Here is a 16,224-nt window from a genome sequence, read left to right as displayed (position 1 = left end):
CGGGAAAAGATTCTCTATCTTTTCATAAGAGCAAATAATTTTTTTTTTTTTTTTTAAATTTGGCTGACCCTGAGAACGAGTTTCGGAGAGGGCCTGTCGACCCTCAAAGGGTTAAGAATAGTAAGGCAATAATACATAGTTCATATGGTCATTACATGAGTTAGAGTGAGTACAGGAGAAGTGAATATTATATCAGGTGATGCTACATGGATTTGTTAAATCTATTAGAGACTTTTTACACAATTGAATTATTTATTAATAAAGATTGCAGTACTACAATGTAACAATTTAAAACAATTTACAGTTACAGTTAAGTATACCTCCCTGGCCAGTGCATGAAATTACTGCCTCCCTCTCTTCATTGACACAACAGTTCCTCAAAATATCTGTCATTTTCCCAATAACTCCAACTCCCCATCTATTAACTCCCCTATTCTGTTTTAACTGTCAAATTCATTCATTCCCTAGGCCTTCTTAACCTATTTATCTCTAAAATATTTTTATTCGGCAAAATTTGTTGGATGTGGGTTTTAAATTTCAAGTTGCAGTCAAGATGTAGACCTATGAATTTACCACCTTCGGTGTGTCTTGCAGAGGGAAAACTGTTGATTATTACGTTTAGTTGAATATTTGAAGCTCTGTTTCCAAACATCATGTTGTAGGTTTTGTCAGCGTTAAGGGTGAGTTTGTTGGTAGTCATCCATGTAGATATTTTTAGCAGCTCATCATTAACAGTGTTGCTGAGAATAGTCAGATTTAAGTAGGAGATGACATAAGTCATTTCAAGTGCGAACAAAACAGGTTCAAGATGAAATGCATTGGGAAGATTGCTGATGTAAATGAGGAAGTGCAAAGCAAAGATCTAATGTGATTAATGGGAATAAAAATTTCACACTGTCAAATCTTTCACTTTTTGCTGTAATTTTTTACATTTTATTTTTTTAGCATTTAACCCTTTGGCTGTTTTGGTCGTGTATATATGTCTTGCGAGCCACCCTTTTTGACGTATATATACAGTGGACCCCCGGTTCGTGATATTAATCCGTTCCTGAGAGCTCATCGCAAACCAAAATTATCGGAAAGCGAATCAGTTTTCCCCATAAGAAATAATGGAAATCAAATTAATCCGTGCAAGACACCCAAAAGTATGAAAAAAAACTTTTACCACATGAAATATTAAGTTTAATGCAATAGAATAATTACAATAACAATAACAATAGAATAATAAGAATAGAATAATTGACACTTCCCTTTAATGAAGATCTGGTGATGATTGATGGGATGGGAGGAGGGGAGAGTGTTGAACCTATTATTTAGAAGGGGAATCCCCCTCCATTAGGACTTGAGGTAGCTTTTCCTCCTGAGTAATGTAGGTCCTGCTTGGCAATTTCTTCCAAAACAGGCCTGTTTCGTCGCAATTAAACACTTGTTCAGGTTTCAAGTCTTCACTGTCTATGTAATCCTTGAATTCTTTCACATATTTTTCAGCTGCTTTTTGGTTTGAACTGGCAGCCTCACCATGCCTAATCACACTATGTATGCCACTACGATTCTTAAATCTTTCAAACCAACCTTTGCTGGCCTTAAATTCACTCACATCACCACTAGTTGCAGGCAGTTTCTTTACCAAATCTTCATGTAACTGCCTAGCCTTTTCACAAATGATCGCTTGAGAGATGCTATCTCCTGCTATCTGTTTTTCATTTATCCACACCAGTAACAGTCTCTCAGCATTATCTAACACTTGCGGTCGCTGTTTCATAATCACAGTTGCACCTTTTGCAAGAACAGCTTCCTTGATTGCTGTTTTCTTGCTCACTATAGTAGAGATGGTTGATTGGGGTTTACTATACAACCTGACCAGCTCCGACACACACACTCCACTTTCGTACTTGGCAATTATCTCTTTCTTCATTTCAATAGTCATTAGCACCCTTGGTCTCGAAGGGTTGGCACTAGAAGCTTTCTTGGGGCCCATGGTGACTTATTTTGCAGAAACAAGCACCAAAAACAGTGATAATATGGAATGTACCAAATGTATCCTTAGATGCGTGCACACTGGCTGGCTTGTAAACACTGGCAAACACGTGGCAGTTCAGTCCACACGTGGAAATGTCTCATACGAATCGCATCGCATACCGGGTTTTGTAACGGGAACCGAGGTAAATTTTCTGCAATATAATGCATCAATTACCGGATTTATCAGATACCGATAGCATCGCGAACCAGGGGTCCACTGTACTCATAAATTCTAGCAGCTTCAAATCAAGCAGGAGAAAGCTGGTAGGCCCACATGTGAGAGAATGGGTCTGTGTGGTCAGTGTGCACCATATAAAAAAATCCTGCAGCACACAGTGCATAATGAGAAAAAAAACAACTGACTGTTTTTTTTTTTTTTTTAATTAACCCTTTGACTGTCGCAGGCCCCTTTCTGAAACTGTCATTCTATGTTGCAAAATATTCGAAAAAAAAAAATTATTTTTTCTTATGAAAATGTTAGGATTATTTTACTGAGTGTTTTAAGCCTAAAAAAAATTTTTGCCATCAGTACTTACCGAGATATAGAGCCGCAAAGTTGGTAGAAAGTGAGGTGCGCACGGCAACAGCGGCGACTGCCGCCCACCCGGTATTCTTTTATTTACTCTTAATTCAAAAGTTTCTTGTATTTTCCAATATTTTTCTTTTCCAAGTAACTTATGTGGCCTGTGAGACCAATGTAAGGTGCATTGTTCAAATATACACTCATTGTTTACAACACAATAACTGAACAAACTTTATCACTATTAGTTTGTGTATAAAATTTGTTTACACAAACAAACAATACAAAGCAATGTTTGTTACTATTGTTCCATAATATATATATATATATGTACAGTCACTGAACACATTCCTAGAACTGCTGCAGCTTGTGGAACTCTTGAAACATGGGTGTATGCAGAGTGGCACTTGGCACTCCTCACACATAAGATGAGTGTCTCTGCATGTTTGTGGGCGTTTTGCGGTATGTGTACATACACAACACCTCTTCTGAGCATTTTTCTTGGAAGCAGTAGGAGGCAGCTGTATGGGGTAGTGATCACCAGGCCTCAAACGAGATGGCGTGTGTTGGTAATTTCGTGTGCGCTGGTCTATTGCAGGTGTTGCTCCTTGGTACTTTGCGATTATTTGTCTGATTACTGACAAACAAAACTCACCATATTTTGGTGTTTTGTTGGTCTTCAACTTGTATATGTTATAAGCATTTGGCATGGAGATATCAACAAGATGGAAAAAAAGTTTTATATACCACTTATAACTCTTGCATACTCAATCAGCAAACCCAATCTGCATGTCACATTTGCCCACTTAGCGCATATTGAGGTTGTAGTCCATGACAGCTGCAGGCTTTAGAATGGGTTCATTGGTCTCTCTGTTGTGCCTGCCACTGTGTGCCATTTCATTTCAGTGAACTGATGTCAACTATGTGACATCACGTTTGTCATGCCACCGAAATGCCATGATGTCATTGGCAGCAAAGGCTTGCACCTCACCTCTGCAAGTGCCAGCGTTGAACCTTGGCATATGTTTACGATTACCACGCACTGTGCCACACACGTCTGTCAAGTTCACTTGCAAGAAATCACTGAGTAAGGGGCTTGTGTACCAGTTATCAGTAAATAACATATGCCCCTTACCAAGATATGGTTCCATTATTGTTCTAACCACATCACCAGAGATACCCAATAACTTCATGGTATCTCGCAAACTATTACTGCCAGTGTACACAGTGATATCCAAAACTAGACCGCTTCTGCAATCACACAGTACAAATAGCTTTATACCAAAGCATTTCCTCTTGCTTGGTATATATTGCTTGAATGAGAGTCTTCCTTTGAACAAAATCAAAGACTCGTCAATAACAAGCTTCCTGAAGGGATAAAAATACATGCAGCCCTTTTGTTCCATGTACATAAACACATTTCTGATCTTATATAACCTGTCGCTTCTGTCAGGCCTGGTTTTGTCTGAAAAGTGTAACATACGTAACAGTATCAAGAAACGATTGACACCTATAATGTCACTAAAACCTGGAGTTGAAATCAGGTATTCTGTTGCCCAGTGTGTGGTGACAGTGTGCTTATGCACATGTGGCATAAGCATTATTGTGGCAAAAAACAGGTACATCTCTGCCACAGTTGTCTCCTTCCACTGGTGTAGCTGTGATCTTGGTGAGAGAATTGTACAGTATTTGCCATGGTGCATTCATTGTATGTGTTGGTTTCCCTGACAATGATGTCCATCAGGGGTTCATCGAAGAATAACTCAAAGCATTCCAGTTCACTAGCATTGTTCCCAAGTGGACATGATGGCTTTATTCCACTTTGTGTTTCATCAAAGTCATGGGGACTGGGAACAAACTCGTCACCTTCCTGCCAATCCCAGATGCGGTCTGCTGGTGGGTTCTGGATATTGTAACGTGGTTGTGGTTGTGCAGGTTGTGGTTATGTAGGTTGTGGGAGTGTGGGGTTGGGTGAGGCTGGTTGTTGTGCAGAGTCAGCAGCATGGCACGCTGCTGGTGCCACATGGGTCGTGCCACCATCACTATCACCACCACTGCCTGCTGCCTCACTCACATCATTCATACCCATCGTAACAATATCGTCATCTTCACTATCAGGTCATGGTGTAGGGCCACGGGATGTGCTCATAGAGTTTCTCCTTCCCCTTGGAACAGCATGTGAAACACTACCAGACCGCATGCTACGTCGTACATACTGCCGCTTCACTGGGGAATATTTACCCTCACTGTCACAACTAGAACTGCTTTCAATAACCTTGAAATCACTATCACTATCACATTCACTGCTAACATCTGGATGTTGTACACGACCAAATAGTTTCCTCTTTCGTCCTGGAACAGGTGAACGTGAACGTGAACAAGCCGGCCCAGCACCAGAAGTGGATGGTTGTGGGTCATCTGGGTTTTCATCACTAATTACGTCACCCTGGGCACTTTTTTCAGTCACACTCACTTGAAAACCCTGGAATTCACTGTCACTGACACTTTCATCGCTGTTAGAGCTATCACTTGGGAACAAAAGACCTCCAATCCGCCGAGGAGTGAGGTACTTCTTACTGCGAGGCATGGTGAAAATAGACTACCAAGATGGTGTTCCCACAATGCACCGTTGAGTCCCTGTTTTTTTCACAGGGTGCACACCCACCACTGAGACCCATTCTCTCTCATGTAGGCCTACCAGGCCTTTCCTGCTTGATTTGAAGCCGCTAGAATTTATGCGTATAAATACGTCAGAAACAGTGGTGCATAAGACGTATATATACGGCTTAAACAGTCAAAGGGTTAAAATGCCGACTTTGTGGTCTATTTCCGTATAGTATTTATGGTTGTATTCAGGTAGTAGGTTGGTAGACAGCAACCACCCAGGGAAGTACTACCGTCCTGCCAGATGACTGTGAAACAAAAACCTGTAACTGTTTTGCATGATGGTAGGATTGCTGGTTTCTTTTTCTGTCTCATAAACACGCTAAGATAACAGGGATATCTTGCTACTCCTACTTACACTTTGGTCACACTTCACAGACACGCACATGCATATATATATATACATACATCTAGGTTTTTCTCCTTTTTCTAAATAGCTCTTGTTCTTTTTTATTTCTTCTATTGTCCATGGGGAAGTGGAAAAGAATCTTTCCTCCGTAAGCCATGCGTGTCGTATGAGGCGACTAAAATGCCGGGAGCAATGGGCTAGTAACCCCTTCTCCTGTATACAATTACTAAAAAAGAGAAGAAGAAAAACTTTATATTTTTAATACTTGACGTGCTGTTGGAGTGTAAGCAAAGTAACATTTATGAAGGGATTCAGGGAAACCGGCAGGCCGGACTTGAGTCCTGGAGATGGGAAGTACAGTGCCTGCACTCTGAAGGAGGGGTGTTAATGTTGCAGTTTAAAAACTGTAGTGTAAAGCACCCTTCTGGCAAGACAGTGATGGAGTGAATGATGGTGAAAGTTTTTCTTTTTCGGGCCACCCTGCCTTGGTGGGAATCGGCCGGTGTGATAATAAAAAAAAATAATTCTCGTTTTCTTGGTCTCATTTGATAGAATGGAAAACATATAGAAACAGAGGTGATTTTGATTGGTTTTACTATGAAAAGAACCTTGAAATGGAGCTCAAAATATGGGAAATCTTTGATTTTTGCTGATGTTCAAAAGTAAACAAATGATGTCATTTTCCAATAAATGTCCAACTAGCCATTCTAATATGCAGTCATGAATGGGTTGACATTATTTATACAATTATTACAATATTGCAGTAGTCTGCATGACAGTAAATCTTCTATTTTTTGTTTGAATAAAAATTCAAAATAGAAAGCAAGAGTAACATCAGAGGGGCCTGGAGATGTGACTGATGAACAAAGAAAATGTTATTTTAGAGCCAGGAATGCCTGCACTGTTCATTCTGGACCCTATTTTGAAATTGTCATATTTTTTATGAAATTGGCCAAATTGCAAATTTCTGACTACGTTATTGGGTAGTTGAGAGTGGGAAATGGGCAGTTTCTTGTACTCAGTTGATAGAAAAAATGGAGTTCTAAAGAAATAGCTATGAGTTTCGTCAACTGGAACAGTGGAATTAGCCGAAAATATTGCTCAAAGTGGGCGAAATCGCCGCTTTGTAAATATCACCTAGGTCGCTAACTTCGCGAGAGTGTAATTCCGTCAGTTTTTCATCAAATTTCGTTCTTTTGGTGTCATTACAATCGGGAAAAGATTCTCTATCATTTCATAAGAAAAAATATTTTCTGGGGGGGAAATTTTGCGACACCAGGAGACACCTCAGGATTTGGGGTTGCGACAGTCAAGGGGTTAAAGCTATGGCACTGAGGGTTTTGGAAGTTATCCAAGTCATTCCAGGATGCTGGGAATGGGTTCAAGAATTTTGGTCATATGTCATGTGAACAGGCCACTTGTTACAAGAATTTAGTCTTAGTTACTGTATGCAAGTGTTGAACATTGGAAGATGATTGGACGAGGCATTCTTTGATACTTAATAATAACACTACTCAAGCTGAACCTGTCTTGATTGTGAAATACAGTAAAATATATCTTTCTGGTGCACACCTTACAGAATCTGCTTGTAACAACAGTAGCTATTCTCCTTGTCTACTGGATGTCTTCTCTTTTTCTTGAAATCATTTGCAGTATTTAGGTTTAATTTTGCCATGTAGCCTTGTACTAAATCTGTAATATCATAATTAATATCCACAGAAAGGTCAGCGTACAAGATTTTTGAAAATGTTGTATTTACTAGCTAAGAATCTTAATCTTACCTCAACTTATTTTAGTGAGTAGCCCTATCTGAGGTATACTACTACTATTTGTGATGCAAACCACAACAGTTGGTTGAGCGGAGTCTTCGGTATTCAACTCAGATTTTTTGAGAAAAACCTCCAAAGCAGTTTTTGTTATTGAGCTGAAATATTTGAAATATTTTTGTCCCCCTTCATGTTTCATATTTTGCTTCTCTGGAAATTTTTTTTTTTCCCAACCTTTAAAAATGAAAGTGAAACTTGTCTGGTGAAGAGGAATATGCAGATTCTTACAGCAGCTCTGTTGAAACACTATCCATCTTGTGATTACAGGAATAGAACATTGCTCTTTGTATCCAGTATATAGTTTTTAGTTTATCATATAACTCTTTTAAGTTTACACTGTGTCTCATTTGACTCCTTTTTAATCCCGTTCCTGAAACCTACAACTCAATTAAAAAAAAATTTTGTATTCTTTGATGCCATTTCACCCTAGTTTACAACTGTGGCCTTTTGTTCTCCCTGATGATGGTGCTAAGAAATATTGTTTTTGTTTTTATATTCATTTATCAACTTCTATGCTGTGTCTTTTATTCTGTATCAGTATACAGTACTACATAACATTTTGTTTTCTACAGAGATCTTGTGTGCTGGAACCAATCTTGGTAGTGTGGCCATGTGGAAATTTGAGGAGCATAAACCTGGTGAAGATGAATATTCAAGTGACCCTGAGAAAGATTGGAAGTTACAGAATCCTTCAGTCATCTCAGGAGCAGTAAAACAGGTTAAGATCTATTTTTATATTGAGTGTAAAATTTTATTGACAGTGAGGTGCCATAGCTGTTGTAGAGTATGACTTACCCAGTAATAATTAACAACACATAGTACTATTTTTTTTTTTTTTTTTCAATAAGTTGGCCGTCTCCCACCGAGGCAGGGTGACCCAAAAGGAAAGAAAATCCCCAAAACGAAAATACGGTGGAACCTTGACTTAAGAGTTTAATCCATTCCAGGAGCTAACTCGTTACTCAATTTACTCGTATATCAAATTAACTTTGCTCATTTAAATTAAACGAAAAGCCATTAATCTGTTCCTGAACTCTGGAGAGCCGAGAAAAAAACACTTGAATGTGATGCTACTGTCAACTATACGGCTTATTTATCTATCAAAATTCATCTAATATGACATAATAAACATTTTAATTAACACAGAAACATGATATATACTCTAGAATGAATAAAATAGGCCATAATATAGTGGCAGAGGCAGCGGTGGAAGCATCCGCCATTTCCTGTGTGTATATAGTGAGAGTATCTTACCATGCTCTTATTGTAAGAGAAAATGGAGTATTTTTGAGGCTAACTGCAGTAGATCACTAGTTTTCTAAGGAAAACACTGAAAATATCATATATAAACACATAATAAATCATAATACACTACAGAATATAAAGAAATAATAAACTGTTCATATAAAGTGTATCTTAGGTCACACTACACACACATGTACAAGCATATACAGTATATACACACCCCTCTGGGTTTTCTTCTATTTTCTTTCTAGTTCTTGTTTATTTCCTCTTATCTCCATGGGGAAGTGGAACAGAATTCTTCCTCTGTAAGCCATGCGTGTTGTAAGAGGCGACTAAAATGCCGGGAGCAAGGGCCTAGTAACCCCTTCCCCTGTATAAATTACTAAATTTAGCCCTTTGACTGTTTTGGTTGTATATATATACGTCTTACGCGCCACTGTTTTCGACGTATTTATACGCGTAAATTCTAGTGTCTTCAAATCAAGCAGGAGAAAGCTGGTAGGCCCACATGTGAGAGAATGGGTCTCCACGGTCAGTGTGCACCATATAAAAAAAAACGGGGAGCCAGTGGTGCATTGTGGGAATGCCATTTCAGTCGTCCTTGTTCAGCATGCCTAGCGCTTAAGAAATATGTGACTTCCCAGCAAATCTGGGACTCTTCTCTTCCCAAGTGATGCTCTAACACAGATGGAAGTGTCAGTGAAGATCAATTTCATGGTTTTGAGGAGTTTGAGACCAAAAGCAATGCCCAGGATACCAGAAGAATGAAGGAGAATGAAGAATGAAGGAGAATGAAGAATGAAGGAGAATGAAGAAGGAAGGAGAAGGAAGAATGAAGGAGAAGGAAGAATGAAGGAGAAGGAAGAATGAAGGGGAATGAAGAATTAAGGAGAATGAAGAGTGAAGGAGAATGAAGAGTGAAGGAGATTGAGGAGTGAAGGAGAATGAAGAGTGAAGGAGAATGAACAATGAAGTGGAATGAGGGAGAAAGATAATTGGATAGAATGGAGTGGAAGCGAGCATCCAACCCCATTGTTTTGACTGGCGGTAGGGGGAGTGAGTAATGAAATAATATGTCATTTTGACAGCTGCCGACCCCTGACTCAAAACAATTATAAGCCACACACTTGCACACAAGACAAGCTTGCTGAATGAAGATAATAGCAGTTATATGAAAGTATCCAGTGACTATATATGTGTATATATATTATAGAAACCAGAAGGAAGGAAGAAGAGAAGGCAGGAATGAAGGAAGGATGAGATGAAAGGAAGGAAAAAAGTAAGGAAGGAAAGACGAAGGAATGTAGGAAGGAAGGTAGGAAAGGAGTGCAAGAAGGTAGGAAAGGAATGCAGGAAGGTAGAAAGTTAGGTAGGAAAGGAAAGCAGGAAAGGAATGCAGGAAGGTAGGAAAGGAATGCAGGAAGGTAGGAAAGGAATGCAGGAAGGTAGGAAAGATATGCAGGAAGGTAGGAAGGAAGGCAGGAAAGGAAGGTAGGAAAGGAATGCAGGAAGATAGGAAAGGAATGCAGGAAGGTAGGAAAGGAATGCAGGAAGGTAGGAAAGGAATGCAGGAAGGTAGGAAAGGAATGCAGGAAGGTAGGAAAGAAATGCAGGAAGGTAGGAAGGAAGGTTTGAAAGGAATGCAGGAAAGTAGGAAAGGAATTCAGAAAGGTAGGAAAGGAATGCAGGAAGGTAGGAAGGAAGATAGGAAAGGAATGCAGGAAGGTAGGAAAGGAATGCAGGAAGGTAGGAAAGGAATGCAGGGAGGTAGGAAGGAAGGTAGGAAAGGAATGCAGGAAGGTAGGAAAGGAATGCATGAAGGTAGGAAAGGATTGCAGGAAGATAGGAAGAAAGGTAAGAAAGGAATGCAGGAAGATAGGAAGGAAGGTAAGAAAGGAATGCAGGAAGATAGGAAGGAAGGTAGGAAAGGAATGCAGGAAGGTAGGAAGGAAGGAATGATGACACACGACCATTTACCTAGGATAACTACATAACACAACTGCCTGCTAATACTTTGAAGAAAACTGCTCAGATGAGGTGTTTTGTCTTTGCACATAAAAAATAAAGTCCACAAAAATGCACACACACTGGTTTTATGTGTGAGGAGTGTAAAATACCATTGTGTATGACACCATGTTTCAAAGAGTTCCACAAGCTGCAGAACTTCTAGGAATATGTCCAGTGACTGTCCATTGGTATATATATTATAGAACAATAGTAATAAACAATTTTTTGTATTGTTTGTTTTTGTAAACAAGCTTTGTAAACAATATATTGATAAATATGTTTGTGTGCTTAGTGTTGTATACAACGAGTGTATATATGTACATTGCACCTTACTTTGGTCTCACAGGCCACATAAGTTATGTGAAAAAATAAAATAGTGAAAAAAACAACAAACCTTTGAATACAAGTAAACTAAAGTTTACCGGGTGAGCGGCAGTCACTGCTGTTGCCATATGCAGTTCATTTTCTGCAAACTTCACGCCTCTATATCTCGGTAAGTACTGATGGCAAAAAAAAATTTGGGGGGGGGACTAAAACAATCAGAAAAATAATTCTAACATTTTCATAAGAAAAAATTATTTTTTTTTTTTTTCAAATATTTTGCGACATAGAATGACAGTCAAAGGGTTAAAAAGAGAAACTTTTGTTTTTCTTTTTGGGCCACCCTGCCTTGGTGGGATACAGTCAGTTTGTTGAAAAATAAAAATAAAGTGTATATGTACTTACTTCTAGCAGAGATGGTGGCAGAGGTTGAGTGTGGAGGAGGTTGAGTGTAGGGGAGGTTGAGGGTGGGAGATTTGCAGTGCGGTGTATAATGTTAGTGGCCCTGTAAACCTCCAACAACAACATTGTTTTGTTTCATCGCTGAGCTTAATTCATAGTTTGTTTTATCACTTAACTGATACAATTTGTTTTGTTAAATCGCTGAACGTAACTGATACAATTTGTTTTATTAAATCACTGAACATAACTGATATAATTTGTTTTGTTTAATCATGGAACATAACTGGTACAATTTGTTTTGTTTAACTTTTTACTTCTTTCAGTTGTTCTTACTTTTCACTGATTTTTGGCTTTTTCTTCACTCTTTCCTCACTTTCTTCTGCAGGGCGTTTCAATAAAAACCTGTCCAAGGAAGTTTGTTTCAGCCTCCTTTTCAGAACGTTTCGGAAATGAGTTAGGCAATTGTCATTAAATAGCTCCGATGCACGACCAGTTGCAACTTTCTCTGGGTGTTTCATTGCAATGAACTCTGAAAGTCTCTCCCAGATTCCCAACATTTCCTTTATCTCACTTGTAGAGATAACCTCCTCCACATCTGGCTCCTCCACGGTACAAATGTCCTTCAAAACTTCATGATGATGCTGCATATGTAGTTCATCTAACTCCTCCGTCGCCAACTCCTCGGAGTGCTCCTTGATGAGCTCGTTCACATTTTCTTCATCCACTTCCATTCCCGTGGACTTTCCGAGGGACACAATCTCGTCCACCGCTGCCGCTTCGGGTTCGAATCCTTCAAAGTCCCTTTCAGACACAATCTCAGGCCATAGCTTCTTCCACGCAGAGTTCAAGGTCCTCCTTGTAACACTCTGCCAGGCCATATTTATAATTCTGAGGCATATCACAATGTTATAGTGGTCCTTCCAGAACTCTCGAAGGGTCAAGTTTGTGCTCTCCATTACATCGAAGCAGCGGTGGAACAAGTGCCTGGTGAAGAGCTTCTTGAAATTAGAAATCACCTCTTGGTCCATGGGCTGCAGGATCGGGGTGGTGTTGGGTGGAAGGAAGAGAACGTTTATAAACTTGAACTCTTCAAGGATGTCGTCTTTGAGGTTCGGTGGGTGAGCAGGTGCATTGTCCAGGACGAGAAGGGCTTGCAGAGGTAGGTTATTTTCCTGTTTGCCCACTCCATAAAGAACTGCCTGGTGACCCATTCCTTTGGGTTTGCCCTCCACATAACCTGCAGTTTTTCTTTTAGAGTCTTGTGTGACTTAAAGGCTCTGGGGTTTTCCGAATGATATACCAGCAGTGGCTTGATTTTGCAGTCACCACTCGCATTGGCCCACAATTCGAGGGTCAACCTATCCTTCATGGGTTTGTGGCCTGGCATCTTCTTCTCCTCAGCAGTTATGTAAGTCCTTGGCATCTTCTTCCAAAAGAGCCCTGTCTCGTCACAGTTGAAGACTTGCTGAGGGATGTATTCTTCAGCTGCTATCACTTCAGCAAAAGTTTTGAGGAAATCCTCAGCTGCCTTCACATCAGAGCTCGCTCCCTCACCATGCCTGATGACAGAATGAATGCTGGCCCTCCTTTTAAAGTTTCGAACCAGCCCTGGCTGGCTTTAAACGGCTTTTCCAATGCCTTGTCCATTGAAGTGCCTGGGGTCTGCTGCAGCAAATCAGAGTAAATACCTCGTGCCTTCTCGCAGATGATACCCTCAATCACGGTATCTCCTCCAAGCTGCTTCTCTCTCAACAACATCAGCAGCAGCTTCTCCATCTTTTCATGGACAGAGGTTCGCAGCTTAGACATTATTGTAATGCCCTTGGCTGGTGCTATAGCCTTTATCAGCTCCTGCTGCTCTAGTATCGTACATATAGTAGATGCACTTCGCTGGTATTATCTGGCTAAATCCACAACTCGTGCGCCTTGCTTATGTTTATCTATGATTTCATGCTTTAATTCTATGGAAATCATTGTCTTTTTCTTCTCAGCACTGTCCTTTGCACTTATTTTCTTAGGACCCATGGTTAGAAAAATGAAATTTGGCCAAATGACTGTCAAAAATGTTAGCAAAGCAGGAGAGAACTGCTCCCACAGTGATGTACTGCTTACCGGATGTTTTGGAATCAGGTGTGCCAACTAGCTGCAGAATTTTTAATTATTATCACTATATATTATGTACATAATACGTACGTAATTGTAATAATAATTATTATAATTATAATTATTGATAATTTAGGGAACTGAAGCTCTATTGTTATTATAATAATTATTTGTATTATTATTATTATTATTATTTATTATTATTATTATTATTATTATTATTATTATTATTATTATTATTACAGTGGACCCCCGAGTTTCATGATTAATCCGTTCCAGAGAGCCCGCCAAAGGTCGAAATTCACGAAACTCGAAACAATTTTCCCCATAAGAAATAATGGAAATAAAATTAATCCGTTCCAGGCACCCAAAAATATTAAAATAAAATACTTTTTTTTCAAATTAAATAAAGATTTACATAATGAAAACAATCAGAAATCAAGTACATGCATTTAAACAGAAACCTGTAACTGTTTTACATGATGGTAGGATTGCTGGTGTCTTTTTCTGTCTCATAAACACGCTAGATAACAGGGATATCTTGCTACTCCTACTTACAGTTTGGTCACACTTCACAGACATACATCTAGCTTTTTTCTCCTTTTTCTAAATAGCTCTTGTTCTTCTTTATTTCTTCTAGTGTCCATGAGGAAGTGGAAAAGAATCTTTCCTCCAAGAAAAGAGAATATGAATGTGCAAATTCAAAGATTATGTGGATTAAAGTAAAGGTTGGATGCGAAAAGTGGGTCATAATAAGCGTGTATGCACCTGGAGAAGAGAGGAATGTAGAGGAGAGAGAGAGATTTTGGGAGATGTTAAGTGAATGTATAGGAACCTTTGAACCAAGTGAGCGAGTAATTGTGGTAGGGGACCTGAATGCTAAAGTAGGAGAAACTTTTAGAGATGGTGTGGTAGGTAAGTTTGGGGTGCCAGGTGTAAATGATAATGGGAGCCCTTTGATTGAACTTTGTGTAGAAAGGGGTTTAGTTATAGGTAATACATATTTTAAGAAAAAGAGGATAAATAAGTATACAAGATATGATGACAGTAGTTTGTTGGATTATGTATTGGCAGATAAAAGACTGTTGAGTAGACTTCAGGATGTACATGTTTATAGAGGGGCCACAGATATATCAGATCACTTTTTAGTTGTAGCTACACTGAGAGTAAAAGGTAGATGGGATACAAGGAGAATAGAAGCATCAGGTAAGAGAGAGGTGAAGGTTTATAAACTAAAAGAGGAGGCAGTTAGGGTAAGATATAAACAACTATTGGAGGATAGATGGGCTAATGAGAGCATAGGCAATGGGGTCGAAGAGGTATCTTGTAGGTTTCAGCAGAAGTTTGTGGTTACTAGTCACGAGGGAGCATTCACCAAATTCAACTTCAATAACAAAAACATAAAGTGGGACCAAGTAAACCAAGTCCTAACCGATATAAGCTGGGAAGATACACTAAGCAACACAGACCCCAACTTATGCCTAGAACAGATTAACTCGGTGGCACTCGATGTATGCACAAGGCTTATTCCTCTAAGAAAAAGGAGGAGTAGATGTAAAATAGAAAGAGACAGGCGCTCCCTTTACAGGCGACGGAAAAGAATAACAGAGCGGCTAAAAGAGGTCAATATATCTGAAATGCGTAGGGAGACACTGGTCAGAGAAATAGCAAGCATCGAACTTAAGCTAAAAGAATCCTTTAGGAGTCAGGAATCGCGGGAAGAACTAAAAGCCATAAATGAAATCGAAAGAAACCCAAAGTATTTCTTCTCCTATGCCAAATCAAAATCGAGAACAACGTCCAGTATTGGGCCCCTACTTAAACAAGATGGGTCCTACACAGATGACAGCAAGGAAATGAGTGAGCTACTCAAGTCCCAATATGACTCAGTTTTTAGCAAGCCGCTAACCAGACTGAGAGTCGAAGATCAAAATGAATTTTTTATGAGAGAGCCACAAAATTTGATTAACACAAGCCTATCCGATGTTATCCTGACGCCAAATGACTTCGAACAGGCGATAAATGACATGCCCATGCACTCTGCCCCAGGGCCAGACTCATGGAACTCTGGGTTCATCAAGAACTGCAAGAAGCCCCTATCACGAGCCTTTTCCATCCTATGGAGAGGGAGCATGGACACAGGGGTCGTCCCTCAGTTACTAAAAACAACAGACATAGCCCCACTCCACAAAGGGGGCAGTAAAGCAACAGCAAAGAACTACAGACCAATAGCACTAACATCCCATATCATAAAAATCTTTGAAAGGGTCCTAAGAAGCAAGATCACCACCCACCTAGAAACCCATCAGTTACACAACCCAGGGCAACATGGGTTTAGAACAGGTCGCTCCTGTCTGTCTCAACTATTGGATCACTACGACAAGGTCCTAAATGCACTAGAAGACAAAAAGAATGCAGATGTAATATATATAGACTTTGCAAAAGCCTTCGACAAGTGTGACCATGGCGTAATAGCGCACAAAATGCGTGCTAAAGGAATAACAGGAAAAGTCGGTCGATGGATCTATAATTTCCTCACTAACAGAACACAGAGAGTAGTCGTCAACAGAGTAAAGTCCGAGGCAGCTACGGTGAAAAGCTCTGTTCCACAAGGCACAGTACTAGCTCCCATCTTGTTCCTCATCCTCATATCCGACATAGACAAGGATGTCAGCCACAGCACCGTGTCTTCCTTTGCAGATGACACCCGAATCTGCATGACAGTGTCTTCCATTGCAGACACTGCAAGGCTCCAGGCGGACATTAAC

The 16,224-nt window shown here is 39.7% G+C and overlaps 1 protein-coding gene across 1 annotated transcript in view; it reads left to right on the top strand.

Annotated features, from left to right (window-relative positions):
• The window catches only part of rempA (intraflagellar transport protein rempA), a 178,168-nt gene that overhangs the window by 49,023 nt on the left and 112,921 nt on the right, over positions 1-16,224 (top strand). The window contains exon 3 of the mRNA XM_070080315.1: positions 7,951-8,096. Within this exon, the coding sequence (XP_069936416.1) occupies positions 7,951-8,096 (146 nt within the window). The remainder of the gene's footprint in view (positions 1-7,950; positions 8,097-16,224) is intronic.

The sequence above is a fragment of the Cherax quadricarinatus genome, unplaced genomic scaffold, assembly GCF_038502225.1.
Source record: "Cherax quadricarinatus isolate ZL_2023a unplaced genomic scaffold, ASM3850222v1 Contig315, whole genome shotgun sequence".
NCBI lineage: Eukaryota > Metazoa > Arthropoda > Malacostraca > Decapoda > Parastacidae > Cherax > Cherax quadricarinatus.
Note: the sequence above shows the minus strand (reverse complement) of the source record. Positions and strands in the feature narration are given on the sequence as shown.